The 16,931-nt window shown below is 38.2% G+C and overlaps 1 protein-coding gene across 1 annotated transcript in view; it reads right to left on the bottom strand.

Annotated features, from left to right (window-relative positions):
* The window catches only part of TTN (titin), a 271,570-nt gene that overhangs the window by 193,546 nt on the left and 61,093 nt on the right, over positions 1 to 16,931 (bottom strand). The window contains exons 46-60 of the mRNA XM_004375465.1: positions 8,868 to 11,675; positions 7,807 to 8,085; positions 5,502 to 6,065; positions 4,711 to 4,992; positions 4,339 to 4,617; positions 3,634 to 3,912; positions 3,259 to 3,537; positions 2,859 to 3,146; positions 2,467 to 2,745; positions 2,093 to 2,374; positions 1,717 to 1,995; positions 1,320 to 1,598; positions 939 to 1,217; positions 524 to 811; positions 126 to 404 (exon numbers count right to left, since the gene is read on the bottom strand). Of these exons, the coding sequence (XP_004375522.1) occupies positions 126 to 404; positions 524 to 811; positions 939 to 1,217; positions 1,320 to 1,598; positions 1,717 to 1,995; positions 2,093 to 2,374; positions 2,467 to 2,745; positions 2,859 to 3,146; positions 3,259 to 3,537; positions 3,634 to 3,912; positions 4,339 to 4,617; positions 4,711 to 4,992; positions 5,502 to 6,065; positions 7,807 to 8,085; positions 8,868 to 11,675 (7,023 nt within the window). The remainder of the gene's footprint in view (positions 1 to 125; positions 405 to 523; positions 812 to 938; positions 1,218 to 1,319; positions 1,599 to 1,716; positions 1,996 to 2,092; positions 2,375 to 2,466; positions 2,746 to 2,858; positions 3,147 to 3,258; positions 3,538 to 3,633; positions 3,913 to 4,338; positions 4,618 to 4,710; positions 4,993 to 5,501; positions 6,066 to 7,806; positions 8,086 to 8,867; positions 11,676 to 16,931) is intronic.

Genomic DNA, 16,931 nt, shown 5'->3' with positions numbered 1-16,931 from the left:
GAAAAAAAAAGTGTTGAACATTTTTTAAAACAAAGGCCAATGAGCAAAATTGATTTCTTAGCTCCCCGCTCTTCCCCAAAGAAAATCTAGACAAGCAAGAAAGTGAAGAGATGTAGAGACCAGACCTTTTACAAAGACAGTGGCTTTACTGGTTGCTGTGCCAACATCATTGCTTAGCTGGCAAATGTAGGTCCCAGAATCGGCAGCTTTGGCTGAAAAGAGCTCTAGGACAGTGGAGGTGTCATCCTTCCAAACTGAGCGAGCTGCTCCCGAGTGCAACTCTTTGTTATCTTTAAACCACTTTATTGTCATGGGTGCAGTTCCACCCACAAGAGCCTTTAATTGAACTCTTGTATTAGGATTAACATCTTGTGACTGTGGCTTTTCCACGAAGTGAGGGGGCTCTGGGTAAAAGACAAAGCAAAAGGGGAGAGGAAGATTTATATTAGACCTGAACAATAGCTAAGAGTTAAGAAATGAAAATGAAGTAAGTTCTTGATGGGTGGAGGTAGAAGTTGCCAACCTTTGACGGTCAGATAGCCGTTGCACTGGTTGTGGCCTGCCTTATTGGTGGCAGAACAAGTGTATGTTCCGCTGTCTGTACCTTCCAGGTGACTGATTTCCAAGAAGGCAGTATTGTCATGAAAAGAGAATTTGTACTTTTCACTAGCTGAAATTTCTCGGTCATCTTTGAACCACTGGATGCTTATGGGATGTGACCCAGCCACTATACATTCTAAGTCAATGGAAGACCCTTTAACGCTGTCCATTTTCTTCAGCTTTTTGGTGAATGAGGGAGGAATGATAAGATCTATCCAACAGAAAAGCAAAAATAAACATTAGGTCAATCTATCAATTTGTACTTTCTCTTAAATTGTCATAAGAGACAAAGGAGCACAGATATGCTCAATTCCTTGCCATAGAAAAGCAATACCAACCTAGTACATTAATGCTAGCCTTGCAGCTGCTTCTCCCAACATCATTTTGGACCTCAAAAGTATATTCTCCACTATCTTTCTTTTCTGTAGAAATAATCTTCAATACGGAGACTGTGTCAGTAACACTGATTCTGTATTTGTGGCCCAGGGTCAGTTCTTGGCCATCTTTAAACCATTTGGCAGTAATCTCCTTAGTCCCTGAAAATTTAACCTGCAAAGTGGCTGGGTCTCCATGGGTGACATCTATAGACACAGCCTCATCAGTGATTGTTGCTGGTTCTGTAGAAAACAAAGGAATACATGTAGATGGTGAATTGCTCTGCTAAAAAGGCTTACATCTTCATTTCTTCCTCAGACCCAAGGAAAACGTTCAGAACCAACCTTTTACTGAGAGTAACGCAGAACATCTTTGTATTCCTGCATCATTTTTAGCCTGACAGACATATTTCCCATCGTGCTTTACTTCAATGCCACTGAGGTACAGACTGGCCACATTGTTCTCAAAGGTCATTCTTATACTGTCATCTTCTGTGATTTCCTCGTTGTCTTTTAACCAAGTAACCGTGATTGGCACGGAGCCTTTCAGAGTGGCCTGGAAGGCAGCTGTGCCTCCTCGAAGGGAGCTGGTGCTCTCGATCTTCTTTACAAAGGTTGGGGGATCTAACAGAAGAACAAATTCTCAATCAAGACCAGTTTTGTAGCAAAACTGGCTTTTTTTTGTTTGTTTGTTTTAAAGAATTGACTGCAGAGTAAACCCATAGTGTGAACCAACACTAACCTCTTAAAGTCACCCTGGCACTGCAGGTGCTGCTCCCCACTTCATTGGTCACCCGGCACTGGTACTCGCCAGCATCTGCAGCTACAAACTTGAGGATCTGCAGGCTAACCAACTGATCCTGAATGAAGGTTTTATACTTCCTACCACTTCGCAGAGTCATGTTGTCTTTGAACCAAGTGATCTCAAAGGGAGGTGTGCCTGCCACCTCACCCAGCAACATGACATCATACTCCTTCAGCACTTCAACTGTCTTAAATTCTTTGGTAAAGTAAGGTGACTCTGTAGTAGAAAAAAGGATTTATTTTGAGTTAATAGTGGAGGAGTCTATGTTATAGGTCCCAATTTTGGTAAAACAAGGGGCAAGGTAAACACAAACCTTTCACTATTATGATACTACTGCAGTGGTCACTGCCAGCTTCATTTTGAGCCTCACACATATACTCGCCACTGTCTTGGACAGCAACATCTGTAAGCCTTAGAACTGCAGTGGATTCCACAAAAGACATTTTGTGTTTGCTGCTCTCCTTAATTTCTCTATCATTTACAAACCATGTTATTTTAATTGGAGGGGTTCCAGTTACTTTGCAGGTTAGCTGAGTGGTGTCTCCCTTCTTTAACAGTTGTGATGGCTCTAATTTTTCAACAAATGTGGCAGGTCCTATGAAAGGAAGGAAGTTATTAAGAAATGTGAGAAAAAGGAAAGAGCTTATAATAGCAAAGACACAAAGATGTCAAGAAAATGATGCAAACCTTTTACAAACAAGTTTGCACTGCACTCCATGCTTCCAGCGACGTTGCTGATTTTACAGGTATATGTGCCTGAATCAGAGGTTTTTACTGGATAGAGCTCCAGAGAACTTTCTAAACCGTATTTGGTGATGTAGCAGGTTCCACCAGAAACCAGCTCTTTGTCACCCTTAAACCACCTGATTGTGAGAGGGGTAGACCCCTGGAAAGTGCTCTTCAGACAAACCGCTGAACCGGGCAGAACATCCTTTGATTCGGGTTTAGTTACAAAACTGGGTGGTTCTGAAGAAAGGGTATAAGAAAGAATTTCAAATGATTAAGAGGTGTGATTAAGAAAGAAGACTTAATTTGAACATAGTCTATGGTAAGAATGAAATGCAAAGTCTCCAGCCAACCTTGCACAATCAGGGCTCCACTGCTGTCTTTGCTTCCCACAGAATTTGTGGCTCGACAAGTGAAATTCCCTGCGTCATTCATGTCTACTCTGCTTATCTCCAAAGAGGCTGTTCCTTCCACAAACGCTATTCTATATTTGTCAGAAGAGGCTATTTCTTTACCATCCTTAAACCAGGACACCCTCATCGGGAGGGAGCCAGCGATTTTGCAGTCCAGCCTGCAGGTACCACTGACAATGCTATCCACGTTGCGTAAGGGTTTGGTGAAAAACGGAGCAATGTCTCGATCTGTTTGTGGCACAAGAGAAAAAAGATCAATGTGGAAAAGTGATCAGTGATTTATTTTTGGTCTTTGTTGGGTTCCAAAGGAATATGTAGCATAGTTTCCTAAAATACTAACCTAATACAGTGAAAGTTGTCTCGTAGGAGCTGGTGCCTACTTCATTGGAAATCTCAAATGTATATTGACCACTATCATGCAGTTCAGCTGAATAAAATTTGAGTTGGGCAACATTGTTTTTAAAGCTTATTCTGTACTTTTTGCTGGCAACCAAGGGTCTCCCATCTTTGTACCATTTGGGCTTGAGTTCTGGGGTGCCTGCGACCGTGTATTCCAGTGTGGCTGGGTCTCCTGCTGTCACCTGGATCAGCTCTGCTCTCTCAATGATTTTCGCAGGTTCTACAATGGTATTAAAGAGTTAGCATTCTAAGTATGCATTAGGGTTTCACTTTAACTGGAAATATGGATTCAAAGTTAAAATATTCCTACACAAACCTTTAACTATTAATTCCCCGACAGATGTTTGACTTCCTGCTTCATTTTCAGCCAGGCATGTGTATTTGCCACCAAAGCTAATCTGAACATTGGGGATTATCAAGACTGCAACACCACTGGAAAAGCTCATTTTGATTTTTCCATCTTCTTTAATGGGCTCTTGTCCTTTCAGCCATGTGACAGAAATTGGCTCTGACCCTCTCACAGCAGCTCGTAAGGTGACGGTTTGTCCTGCTAGTGCAGTAAAATCATCTACTTTCTTTACAAAGGTTGGTGGTTCTAGTTAAAGAAGGAGAGCATACAAAACTTATCAATTACCAAACACTTTCAACACCATACATATTTAAGAGTTTTATCTAAATTACATGTATCTTGTCCAATACTGCTATTCCATGGTGTTAGTTTATTAGAAGAAAAAATTTGAAGAATTACAACTCATTCAAGAGACAGAAGCATAGAAGATGCATGGTTATCAGCTATAGGTGATATACTGCTTATTATGTAATTCCCTTTGTTATCAGGGTCTATGTATTTACACTTGTGTCAAGACAACGTGATTGACTTTGTTCCCAGTTCCCAGGTTGACTCAAGAGAAACCATGTTTTCAAAGGATAGGAGATGAAGAGAAAGTACTAGTTTTCCTTCCATGGATTAAGAAAGCTATTTTGGTAATTTATTAAAGAGATGTCAGCTCCAAGCACTAACCTTTTAATAAGTGTGTTGCACTGCAGCCACACTTCCCGACTTCATTAGCAACAACACATTCATATTCACCAACATCTGCACTGTTAAAAGAAAATATCTCCAGAGACACAAGAGACTTTTGAGAAAACAACCTGTACTTTTTACTACTTCGTATTTGCTTCTTGTCTTTGAACCAGCTAATTTCAAGTGGTCCAGTGCCAGAGACTTCACACTGAAGTAGGGCATTTGTTCCTCTCACTATGTCTGCAGGCTCAAGAGTTTTGATGAAAGAAGGAGGTTCTACAAAAGTATGAAAGCATTTATAAATAATGTGTTACAAACAATTAAAAAGAAAACATTTTCTCAGAAAAATAATGGACTGAGGAAACAAACCTTTGATAACTATTTCAGTACTGCAGCTGTCACTGCCAACGTCATTCACTGCTTCACATGAGTAATTTCCACTGTCTTCAACTTTTACGTCCGTAATATCAAGGATAGCTTCCGAATTGACAAAAGACATTCGGACTGTATTACTTTCATTAAGTTCCTTGTTATTTTTAAACCAAGTAACCTGGATCACAGGTGAGCCTTTCAGCTTACAATGGAGGCGTGCTGATTCACCTGGGAGCATTAAGTAAGAGGGATCCACCTTCTTCACAAAGGAGGGTGGTTCTACATGAAGTTTACAAAAAGAAAAAGGAAAAGATAGCTGAAGCCTAAACTCCAGAAATGAAAATTAGACATATGCAACAAAAAGACACAACACACGTAAAATATCTTCACACAATTTCTGAAAAAGCCGTGGTGCACTCAATAGCTTTCAATGATTCTAAAACACTTTCCTAGTCTCTTGATTGAAAAAAATAAAGAAACAAAGCTATACTTACACGAAGAGCAATTTTATAAAAGAAGATATTAAAGGATTGCCTAGACACTTGAAGTTTTTAGTAGAAAATTTTAAGCAAGTTTTGTTAATGGCAGGCAGTTTGAAAAGAACAAACATAAGTGAATTGTGAAGACTGAGAAAACAAAACAAAGCCAGGATTTCCCCAAACCAACATGCTTGCTTGAATGAAATATTTTTAGAATAAAGTACCCTGACTGCATTGTTTGACAACACTTTTTCTACTAAGGCTTCCCTCCAGAGAAGGAAATGAAAAATATCTTCACACATTTCTTACCTCTAATAGTTACTGTTGCTGATGAAGAGCTGCTTCCAGCCTCATTTGAAGCCGTGCAGACATAAGTGCCTGAATCTCTTAGTTTGGCTAGAGGTATCTCAAGTGATGCTATTTTATCTTCAAAAAAGATCTTATAATCTTTCCCAGGGGGCAGTCTTTGCCCATCTTTATTCCACGTAACTGTGACTTTTCTATCTTCATCTACCTGGCACTCCAGGTGTATCTTCTTATTGATTGCTGATTGCACAGGCTCTAATTCTTTAATGAAATGTGGTTTGTCGATTACGATCAACTCAGCTTGGCAGATGTCAGCTCCAAACTTGTTAGAAGCCTTGCAAGAGTAAACGCCTCTATCTTGAGTTGTAAGATTTGAGAGTTCTAAACTGTGTTTGTTTTCTGCATGTGAAATCCTGCAGTTGGGTGAAGGGGATAGAGCAGCCCCATCTTTCTGCCAGATGGTTTCAATCGTGGGAGTCCCTGTCACGGTGCAAAGGAACTTGGCTGTCTTACCCACAAAAGTTGTAACAGACTTAGGTCTGGAGTAAAAGGTTGGTGGATATGCCTCTGCAAAAGAAAAGTGTTTCAGCATTACATTTTGTCCCCACCAAAGCTCTTGTTGTAATTATATATTCCAAGACGGACAAAAGATGAGTTATGTCTTTAGATAGATACAAGACATTATTTAAAACAGGATAATGCATTAATAAGAACAAAAGATTTGTGAAAAAAAAGGAAAGAGTTCTTTATAGAGGAGCAAGACCTAACTTTAAACATCTCTATCACAAGAACAAATGTTCCTTTATTTAGTAACACTGACTTATTATTGCTAAAGATTTGTCCATTTAGTAACTGATTGTTTGATTTGGTAAGCAATTCAGCTGATACTTTAATTTTATGAATTAGAAGACTGTTTAAGAATGAGAGAGAAAATGTACTTGACTCTTTTAAAGACTAGGGGTATTAAGTGATAAGAAGATTGAAGTCGTTTTGGAAAGTCTCCTTAACCCTCATATCAACCTCCAGCAACTCCTTAACTGATGTGACTTTGAACGCATCCCTTAGGCCCTTTCAAACTTGTAAAAACGTTTAATACCAATAATTTCCCATTTCCATTCTGCATTTTGAAGCAAGCCTTTAAGAACTCTAATTTTTACATATCATTCTTATCCTTTCCTCTTATTATTTAAAGCTCATATATTAGTCCCATTACTGAATTAACCTAATTTGGTTAAAGAAAATTAAAAAATGTCATTATAAATAATTCCAGAAACTGAAAACCACTAACTGGGTTACCACGGGACTGGGTTCTTAGGATCTTGGCAGACTTTCTGATATATAAAAGAGCTGCAGAGAAAAGGATGCTACCGGGATCCCTGACTTTTTCAAGTCAAAGAGATGTGCTGTATTTGTCCTTCCCCTTGATGCTCTTATTGAAAGGGAACACCAGGGACAGTCTCCCATAACATTCTGTGCGTGACTTCTCTCAACACAGCTACTCCTAACCCCAAACCACATCAAACCACAGTTCACGCTCACATGTTCCCTTGGGAAGGAGAAAGAAAGACACAGAGACAACGAGAGAGACAAAGACACTTAATTATTGCTAATGAGGAAATCCAAGCATGTAACGAGTATTAACTATTTCAAAATCACCCTGTGTGCCAAACAGGAAATTAAGAACAGATTTGTTGTAGTTGCTCTTATTTTTAAATTAGTAATAAATCCTAGGGCAAGAATCCTCCTTTACAGTCCTGTACTCGTTCCCTGTGGCACTTCAGGATTTAGTTTCTATCTAATACTCTAGCTTTTTTCAGTTTATAATTCTGTTCTCAATTGGTTAACTGGTTTTTAAACTATTAAATAAACTGGAGCATCATTTTTTTTTCTAGTAGCACCAAACTGCCTTGAAATGTTTCATATTAAGGGCCAATCCAGTAGTTATCGCACATATTTCATCCAGCTAGTCATGTTTTAAAAAGAGAACAAAACAAAAAAACCAAATTAAAAAAAAAAAAGAAAAAACAACCCAAAACCCGACTCTCAGGAGCCACTGCTCATTTGATTCCTTAAAATTGTTTTCAGAATAAATGATTTTTATTTTTTCTTCAGCTGCTGTTAGAAACGAGACTAGAAATAATGATCTCTTATCCTACATAGGCTCTGCAGCACCTAGCCACCATGTTACCATCTTGGTTATTGGTTTCTTCAGTTGGTAGGACAAGTACTGCCTGCACCTGGACAAAAAGCAAACTAGGCAACAAAATGAAATGAGGCGATAACATCTGTGTCAATGTACGGCATTTACCTGTCACAGTTAGGGTGGCTGTACAGCTGACACTGCCATACTCATTGGAAGCTTTGCAGGTGTACTCGCCGCAGTCAACAACCTGGGTTCTCAGGATTTCTAGGCTGGAGACATAATTTGCAGATCGAATAGAACACTTGTCACTCTCATAAATTTCTCTGCCAGCTTTAAACCACTGGAACCGGGCCTTGGGGGCACCCTGGATCTCACAGGTGAATTTGGCAAGGTGGCCCAGAGCTACTTCCAGGGACTCGATTCTCTTCTTGATCACTGGGGCAGCTAGAAAGGGAAGCAGAGTCCATTAGCATGCCTCCTTATCAGACATACAACATTTTTCTTTCTCCTTCTAACTTGCGTTGCAGTTAATGAAGTAAAACAGCTAAAACTGGTGCGACGGATTGCAGCCATTTAAGATAAGTGACCAGAAAATGAGAAAGACTGTTGAAGGCAAAAGAAGGCAATAAGCAACTTCCAACATATTCAATCATTACTTCGCAGTGAATTGTGAAAAAAAATTATTACAATGTGATGCTATTGGCTTACATGCATAACATCATGATACATTCTTTAAATACATCATGCTGACTAGGAACACTGAAAAAAATGTGAAAAAACCTGATACACTAAAGCCATGAAGTGAAACAACAACAAACAAGAAATAGAAACGGGAAACACAAAGGGAGAACTAATCATGGTTACTTTGAATTCAGGGATGAGGCTGGTGACTTAGGGATGGCTAGTTGTCACTGACAGCTTATTATTACATATTAAAATATTTTCACAAATAAACTAAAAAGCATATGTCTATTACAAAACATACGGTAGTATGTTTCATTTTTAAAACAAGTACTAACATAAATATGGTAACAAACTACCCAAAAACGCGCAGTAAGGAGAAAAAGGAGGGATGTTAATAACCATGATTATGTCTTTGGTTTTATACTTATTCTAGATAAACCGCATCTGGCAGTGGCAGGTAAGTGAAAATTCAGTGATGAAACCTAAATCATTACAATCCAGTGAATGTTAAAACTTGATCTGTTTAATCCTTAAAATCCAACCTTTTTTTACTACAGTGAGTTTTGCTGAAGTTGTTGTTTTTCCGAAGTCATTCAAGGCCTCACAGGCATATTCTCCTTGATGTTCTTCTGTATTTACTTTGTCAATCACTAGCATATATGTATTTTGATCTTGTAAACACTTGAACTTTCCATCTGAAGGCACCAGTTTACTCTCAAAATACCAGTTTACCTCTTTAGCATTTGTTATGGAGGAAGTGAGGTATACGGCATCACCTTCGTCAGCAACGGTGTCCTCCAAGGGTGTATATATAATAGGACAATCCTCTGTGACTAAGCTACCTTCGGCTTCCCGTACCTTTGCTCTATCAACCTCCTCAGTACCTCCTTCAGAGGACTTCTCTTTTGCCTCAGATAGTTTTAGAATGTCATCCTGTTTTTCATCAGAGAGAGCAGCTGCAACAACCCCATCACTAACAGTTGTAGCCACAACTTTGACCTGACTGTCCACATTAAAATAGCTGACCTCTTCTGCTGAGACAAGGTACTTAGATTCAACTTCTGGTTCAGTGACTACTTCCACCTTCTGTGAATCTGAAGAAGAATCCATTTCTTCCTGCAAACCCATTTTGCCTCCTTTCTGAATTCTGGGATCCTCAGCTACTAAGACGTTTTGTTCCTCACATATAATAGAGCACAAAGCATCCTTCAGTTCAGTTTTCAAGTTAGCCATTTGAGGATCAATGCCCTCAAGAGTGATGGTAAATTCTTGGATTACAGATGTCACTGAGGTAATAAGGTAGGTGCACAGGATGCGCTTGGGCTCTTGGGTGAGGTTTATGGCCTTGACCTCCACCTTTTCAATATCTCTTAACCACTCAGAGAAAAGACTCGGCTGCTCACTGGCCACTGCTGCCTGCAGAGCCCTGCGGATCTGAGTTTTCAGGTTTAATCGTTGCTCATCTGGAATACCAGCAAGCAAATTTTCCTTAGAAAGAATGTCACTTCCCTGTACCTCCTGCACTTCCTTTATCGTCATAGCTTCTTTTTTACACTCAATGGTTTGGCTAGGAGGCATTACCAAGTTACCAGAATGTTCTTCCTTGAACAGCATCTGCTTTTCCTCAAGTGCTAGCAGAAAGCTTAAAGACTGGCCTTCCTCAAGCTTGGCTGCAAAATCTTGTCCTACACTTTTTAGTTGATCCGCACTTTCTAACATGAGTCCCCCTTCTTCCATGCATGTGTGTTCTGAAGGAAACTGGGGCTCGTAATTTACCTCAGAGATTGCAATGTCAGGACCCTGGAAACTTTCCACGCATCCCTCAGTTAAGCCCTGAGTCAAGATGAGGGCACTTTGTGCCTCTTGCTTCTGAAGAGTCACTCTCTGCTCTTTGAACACTGCAGATACTGTCTTTTCTTTTGGTAAAAGTACTTCCTCAGCCACAGTGCTCAAATATGAATGTGGTGGGGGCTCCGCTGAAGACTGTGGATAACTCCTTTCAGGTTCAGCTAATAAAGTTTGCAGAGGCTCGGCTGTTAATGAACTAATTTCTTCCGTGGACAAGGCACTTGGAAAGATTTTTTCAGTATCTGCTAGAACCACTTGTGATTCAGGCTCTTGAAGTATTAGCATATCTTCTTTGGGGAGGGTTTTCTGGGACTGGACAGTCTGCAGCTGTAAACTGAGAGGTGGTTCCCTGATAGGCTGAATGAGAATTGTGCCATCAATGGAAAGAAGCTCAGTGGTGCTCTCAGGGGTGGGCATATCCTGCCCCAACATAACTGTTGATTGCAATTGCTGAGTTTCTAAAATAACTCGACTGCTCTGTTCACTGGTTTTAACTACACGCTCATAAGAAAGCTGCTGCTTTTCTTCTGCAATCAAAGTAGCTTTCAAAATGGTGTCCTTTACAAAAGATGTAATTTCCTGTTCTGAGTCAAAGGCCTCAACGTAAAGGTCCTTTAACGATGACATCTGTGGAAAATCTATTTGAGAAATGCCCTCTTCTACAGGAGCCTCTGGAGTGGACCTTTCTCTGCAGGGGGAATCAGTCATGTCTGTGTCTTCCAGAAGCACAAGCAGCTCTGCAGCAGAAGTGGACTCACCCCACACATTCTCTGCTTTACAGACATAGAGGCCACTATCTTCCCTCTGAGGGTCATTGACAATGAACGTCCCGGAGCCATCAGGATTATGAATGATAGTGTAATAAACATTGGTGCAAAGCTTCTTATTTTCTTTGAACCACAAAATGGTGGGTGCAGGCTCTCCAAGCACCATGTACTCAAAGATGGCGGGGAGCCCTTGAGCACACTGAATTGGTTTTAACTGCTTAAGGAAGTAAGGAGGACAAGGATCTTTAAGCTTTTCCAGTGGTTTCTCCACTGCTAACTCTATTTCTGTCTCCTTGTGTTCCTCTCTTATGGAATTTATTTTTAGATAAGCATTACACACTGCCGTTCCATATTCATTTCTAGCAATACATGTATACTCTCCCTCATCCTCAAACTTGGTGAACAGAATGATCAGGCTATGATCATTACAGTCAAACACAAATTTGTAGTCAGCAGAAGCGGTTAACATTACTCCATTGAAGAACCACTGAACTTTAGGCTTGGGAATGCCGGTGACGGTAACTGACAGTTTAGCCACATCCCCAACGCTTATTTCAGCATTTGATACTTCTTTGATGAAAGCTGGGGCACTGCCTTCCTTTTTGGAATAAAATTTAGTTGAATGAACTGGAGGTTCAGAGAGAAGTTCAAGTGTTTCATTCCTATTAGATAACTGAAGGTCAGAGTTATAGATCTGGCGTTCTTCCTCAGCAGACAGAAGAGAATTAGAAAACTCTGTGTGGGGAAAAATGATTATTATTTTACTATAAAATTTTATCTAACAAAAAAAATAGAACTAAACAATTATATACCATCTGTTGGCCTTCTGCTTTATTCCTGAAATTGTTAAATTATTCTGAGGTTAATTTATCAAAATGCACATTTCTGAAATTTAACCTTAGCTTGTTTTATAAAATCAACTAATTATAGATACTATACAAATGCAATTTTTCCACTTCACTTCTGTTAGCATTCATACATTTTAAATATGTGCTTATTAGAGTTCTCCTTTGTGATATAATTCCAGGTTTAAAGTTTGAAAAATCACTGGCTATATGTGTATAATAAAAGGATCCAGGATTATTTCAATCGATTTCTGAAAAGATCCAGAATTATCATACATATTAGGGTTTCCTTGAGTTTAAGAATGATCTTCACTGTCAAATTAAAGACTATTTCCAAAATAAAACACCTATTGTCTAGTTACTGCCTCTGAGCTGAAGCCATTATTAAAAATAAGGAGCCACAGGAAATTCTTAATTTAGATTTGTAAGAGAACCCGTTTTCAGTTACCAGAAATGCAGGCATTCTATTGCCTCTGTAAATTGCCATATTACTTCAAAAAACTCTTATAATAAAGCTGATATTAAGCTAGTCAAAAAAATGGAAGGATCAGAAATAAAACAACTGCAACATAAAAATTTGATTGTATTTTATTGTGCAAAAAAAAACATACAGCATTTATTGGACAGAAAAAGTAGTGAATAACAGTTATTCTTTAAACAGTACCATGGATGAAAGGATAAAGAGACATGTAATGTGATATGAAGGAATTAGATTGTTTCATTAAATGTGTTAGATTATGTAGAGCAACTCTGTTAATAGTAGTTTTACTACAATATCAGAAAAGTTACAATATCAGAAAAGTTTTATTATTAGTTCACTCTACTTGTACACGTGGAATAGTCTACCTTAATTCCTTCCTGTTCTAATGTGTAACAGTTAGAAGGCAGGACTCCGTTGGCTATAAACACACGGGTAAAAGTTATCTATACCCTTTGCTGTCGAGTCATTTCCAACTCATAGTGACCCTATAGGACAGAAGAGAACTGCCCCATAGGGTTTCCAAGGCTGTAATCTTTATGGACGCAGACTGCCACATCTTTCTCCTGTGGAGCAGCTGGTGGGTTCGAACCGCTGACCTGTTGGTTAGCAGCCAAACTCTGAAACACTGCACCACCAGGGCTGCAAAAGTTATCTACAGTATGTAGAATATATACTCTATTATTTAAATTAATAAGCTCTAAAACCATTGATTAATTTACATACTAATGTTGACCACTTAACTTTCCATTTGATCTGTATTACTCATGTCAGCTTTCCCTTCACCTGAACTCCTAAAATAACTGTAAAGGGAAAGAATGTGAATATAGTTAAAATACCCCTACTCACTTAAATGTTGAAATACTTTCAGTTGTTTTTCATTACTTCTAAACATAGTATATAAACCCGTTGCCATCAAGTGGATTCCGACTCATAGCGACCCTATAGGACAGAGTGAAACGGCCCCATACGGCTTCCAAGGAGCACCTGGTGGATTCGAACTGCCAACATTTTGGTTAGCAGCCGTAGCTCTTAACCACTATGCCACCAGGGTTTCCAAACATGGTATATAGTAGCCATAAAAAAGAGAGTAAATGAAACTCAAATGTGCTGAAACATGAAAGGTATAGTTAAAATTATATAACAGCCAAAACTTATGTCTAAACTCTATTAAGTGTAATACAATGAATTCTTTATCCAGCATCAGAGAAATTAATATTTCAGACTATTCCAGACTTTTAAGTTATGCATTACTGAGTCAGAAAATTAAAAAATCCCATTTAATTATCTACAACAATTAATAAGTAAGCTAAGTGTGGGCAAGACTTGTTTTTCTTTGTTCAGTCAGTGTTATTCTGCATATCCTCAAATTCAGTGCATTTGAGACTAACAGAACTCAAATATGCAAAATCAAATAAAGTTCCCCTTCCTATGTGAACAAAAGTAGCCCTTCCACAGCCCTTTCTGAGAATTCAATAGGGCATTAAAGTTTTTCTTTCTTCCTTTCTTTTTGTAAGAAACAAGTTCTGAACTGTTGCTTTACTGCATAATGCTTGGGTAAAGGGTGCTAGTCATGTTTGTCATGATCTGAATTTCTAATTTACTTAAACATCCATTATGTGATTTAAAATAAATCCTTAAGTCCCTAAACTTAGCTTTATTTCAGGGATGTATGATGTCATATATTATATCATATCTCTATTTTCACAGACATTGTCTGCCTACACAATTGCTTACTGGTTGAAATAGAAATGATTGTCTCACTACAGCGTATCTGTCCTGATGGGTTCTTTTTCTTTTTTTCCTTCTTTTTTGGGGAGGGAGAGGGTAAGCCTGACTGTGCTGTTTATAGTCTGCACATTGTCCCAACTCCTTCTTTAATTTGGTAAGTTGTTAGGGAATAACCACTGTGGAAATATAAAATTTATAGATGTAAGAAATATAATAAATACAATATATGAATTCTTTTTGTTGAAAACTATAATTAACATGTTTAATATGATTATGGCACTAAAATGTTAAAATGCAGGTGACAAATATCGTTATTAATTGGAGGGCAGTAAGATTCATACTTTCATTACTATATTCTATTTCTTGTATTATCTGTTGCAAAACTAAAATTTATTCTCAATTATATTTTAAAAAGTTACCACTGGAATGACATAGACTCACAGGGTTGAATAATCACCTCTGAGGTCTTCTGGTCCAACTTCCTCATTTTCAGATAAGAAAACTCAATTTCTTTATATTTATTACATTTTATGGTTAGTAGATTTAGGCCCACATGGATAGCACAATGTTAATGATGTTATGAATTATTTTAATTTTGAAAAAAGTAGAGTCACTTTAGAAAAATGTATACATCTTAAGGAAATTTTTTTACGTTCATCTTTTTAATTTCTTGTTCATTTCAAAAATAAAATTCAGCGAAAATGACAGGAAAGCTTATTATCTGTAAATAATCTACAATATAAATTACCATATTGCTTCAATTCTTGAAAATGTTCTTTTTTTTCCCTAATATTAAAGATTCTGAAACTGAAATACAATTTAAAATTTATATATTAGTTTCTTTTTTCCCCTCTAGGCTCATATTAAATTAATGCTGCACTTTCCAATTGATGCTATCATGAGGTATTTCCAGCAAACTGGAAAGATCTTTATTTGCATATTCTGCAAATGACTAGATGAACTCTGTCTATAAAGAGAGCAACATTGATCTCTTCAAAATCAGTGAGCGCTAAAACATTTAAGAAGAGGGATATTAATAATGACAATGTTTTTAAAAGCGCCAAAACCAGTATATTAAGATTACAATGCAAAACATCCTAGAATTAGTTACTAATTGGGCAGAACTGAAGTTTTTTGTTTGTTTTATTTACTTTGTCTATTCCAAGTTTAGGTAAATAAGCCTGGGTGTGAATGCAAAAGGTTAAAAGTCCAAAAGTAAGTTATAATCAGAGAGATTTTCTCTTACCAATTTGTGTGGTCATCTGACATGGTCTTCAATTTTACAATCTACTTCTGCAAATGTAGATTATCCGCTGAAAGAAAATGCATTCCGCTTCCACAACTTTGTGAAGGACGAATGAGAGTGAAGTAGAAATACAAACCATTTGGTAGTCATGGAGATATTTAATTGCTCTTGATGATTCACAGCATAATTGACACAAGGGATGATTCCACAGTTTCAATGACAGAATATTTACATGTATTACAAAGATGAGATTTCTACAGAGAAACTATTTCCCAAGGTGTCTTCAACGTAATGTATTCAACAGAGTGGAAATTTAAACTAGATCCTTACAATTTGGAAAATACCGAAGCACTCAAATTAATTCTAAAAGTTACTGAGGCACTAAAACCTTGGACAGGAAACTTTAGGTTAGAGTGAGTGATGCACAGGTCTCAGCCATTCCTGATCTGTTCGTAGCTACGCACCTGTACTCACCTTCATCACTTTTTACTATACTTGTTATAAATAGGTTATGGAACCCTATGCCACGTTCCTCAGAATTGAACCTCGCTCCTTGAACTAGTTTCCCATCTTTGTACCAACAAACTGTGGGCCTGGGAGACCCACGAACCAAACACTGGAAATAGGCTGCGGTTCCCAAAAGTGCATAACAGTCAGAGATACCTTTGATAAACTTGGGAGGCCCTTCCACCACCTGAAATTCAAAAAAGCTGTCTGAATATGTGCTCCTTAATACCAATTCTTCCTTCAAACTGCTTAAAGTCACTTTACTTTTCTTTGTTATCATAGCAGATATTTCAGAATCTCCCATGGTGAGGAATCCCCGGCAAATAGCCTCTCCTACAGAATTCACAGCTCTGCACCTGTATGTTGCACTGTCTGAGAGACATACATTTCGAATTCTAAGGGTGTGACTTCCCTTCTCCTCGCTAATCTCATATTTAACACCATCTGGCTCAATACACATATATTCTTTATACCATTTGACTTCTGGAGTAGGGATGCCTATGACTGAACATTTGAATACAGCATCTGCATTTTCTGGAATTCTAAAATCACAAATCGGCATTATAAAGCGAGGAGGCATTTCAAATACTTCTAAATCAATTTTTAAATCTTTGTCTTCTTCCCTGCTTGAAGCCACGTTTGGATCCACTAAATTCAGTGGAAGAACATCTAGACTCACAATCATGCTTTTATGATCAGGAGTAAATTCGGGAACTGTGACTATTTTCACTTGCTTCTCAAATTCTTTAACATCTTTTTCACTTAATTCAACTTCCAGGACAATTTCTTGAGGAGAAGGTGTTCTTGATGATGTTGTGTTTTCCAAATCAAACTCCATGATATGCTGATGTGTTACTGGAGGTGGAAGTGCCACTGCTCTTTCTTCCTGGGGTATTACGTCTACATTTGCAAAGCTCTTTGCTTCCCCAATGATGTTTACAGCATGGCACATGTATTCTCCCCTGTCTTCTTTTTGAAAGTTAGAGATTTCCAAAGAACACACATTACCCACCCTTTCGATTTTGATTCTTTCATCTGGCTCTAGCAGAGATTTATTTCGATACCATTCCACACCGGGAACTGGAATGCCCTCAACTTCAACAATGAAACCTAATGTTGTGTTTTCGTAGATCTTCCTTTTTGTCAGAGGTTCAATAAAAGATGGAGGCATTTCATTGTCTTTT

This window comes from Trichechus manatus, unplaced genomic scaffold (genome assembly GCF_000243295.1).
Source record: "Trichechus manatus latirostris isolate Lorelei unplaced genomic scaffold, TriManLat1.0 scaffold00037, whole genome shotgun sequence".
Classification (NCBI taxonomy): Eukaryota; Metazoa; Chordata; class Mammalia; order Sirenia; family Trichechidae; genus Trichechus; species Trichechus manatus.
The sequence above is the reverse complement of the archived record's forward strand: the minus strand, read 5'-3'. Positions and strand labels throughout refer to the sequence as shown.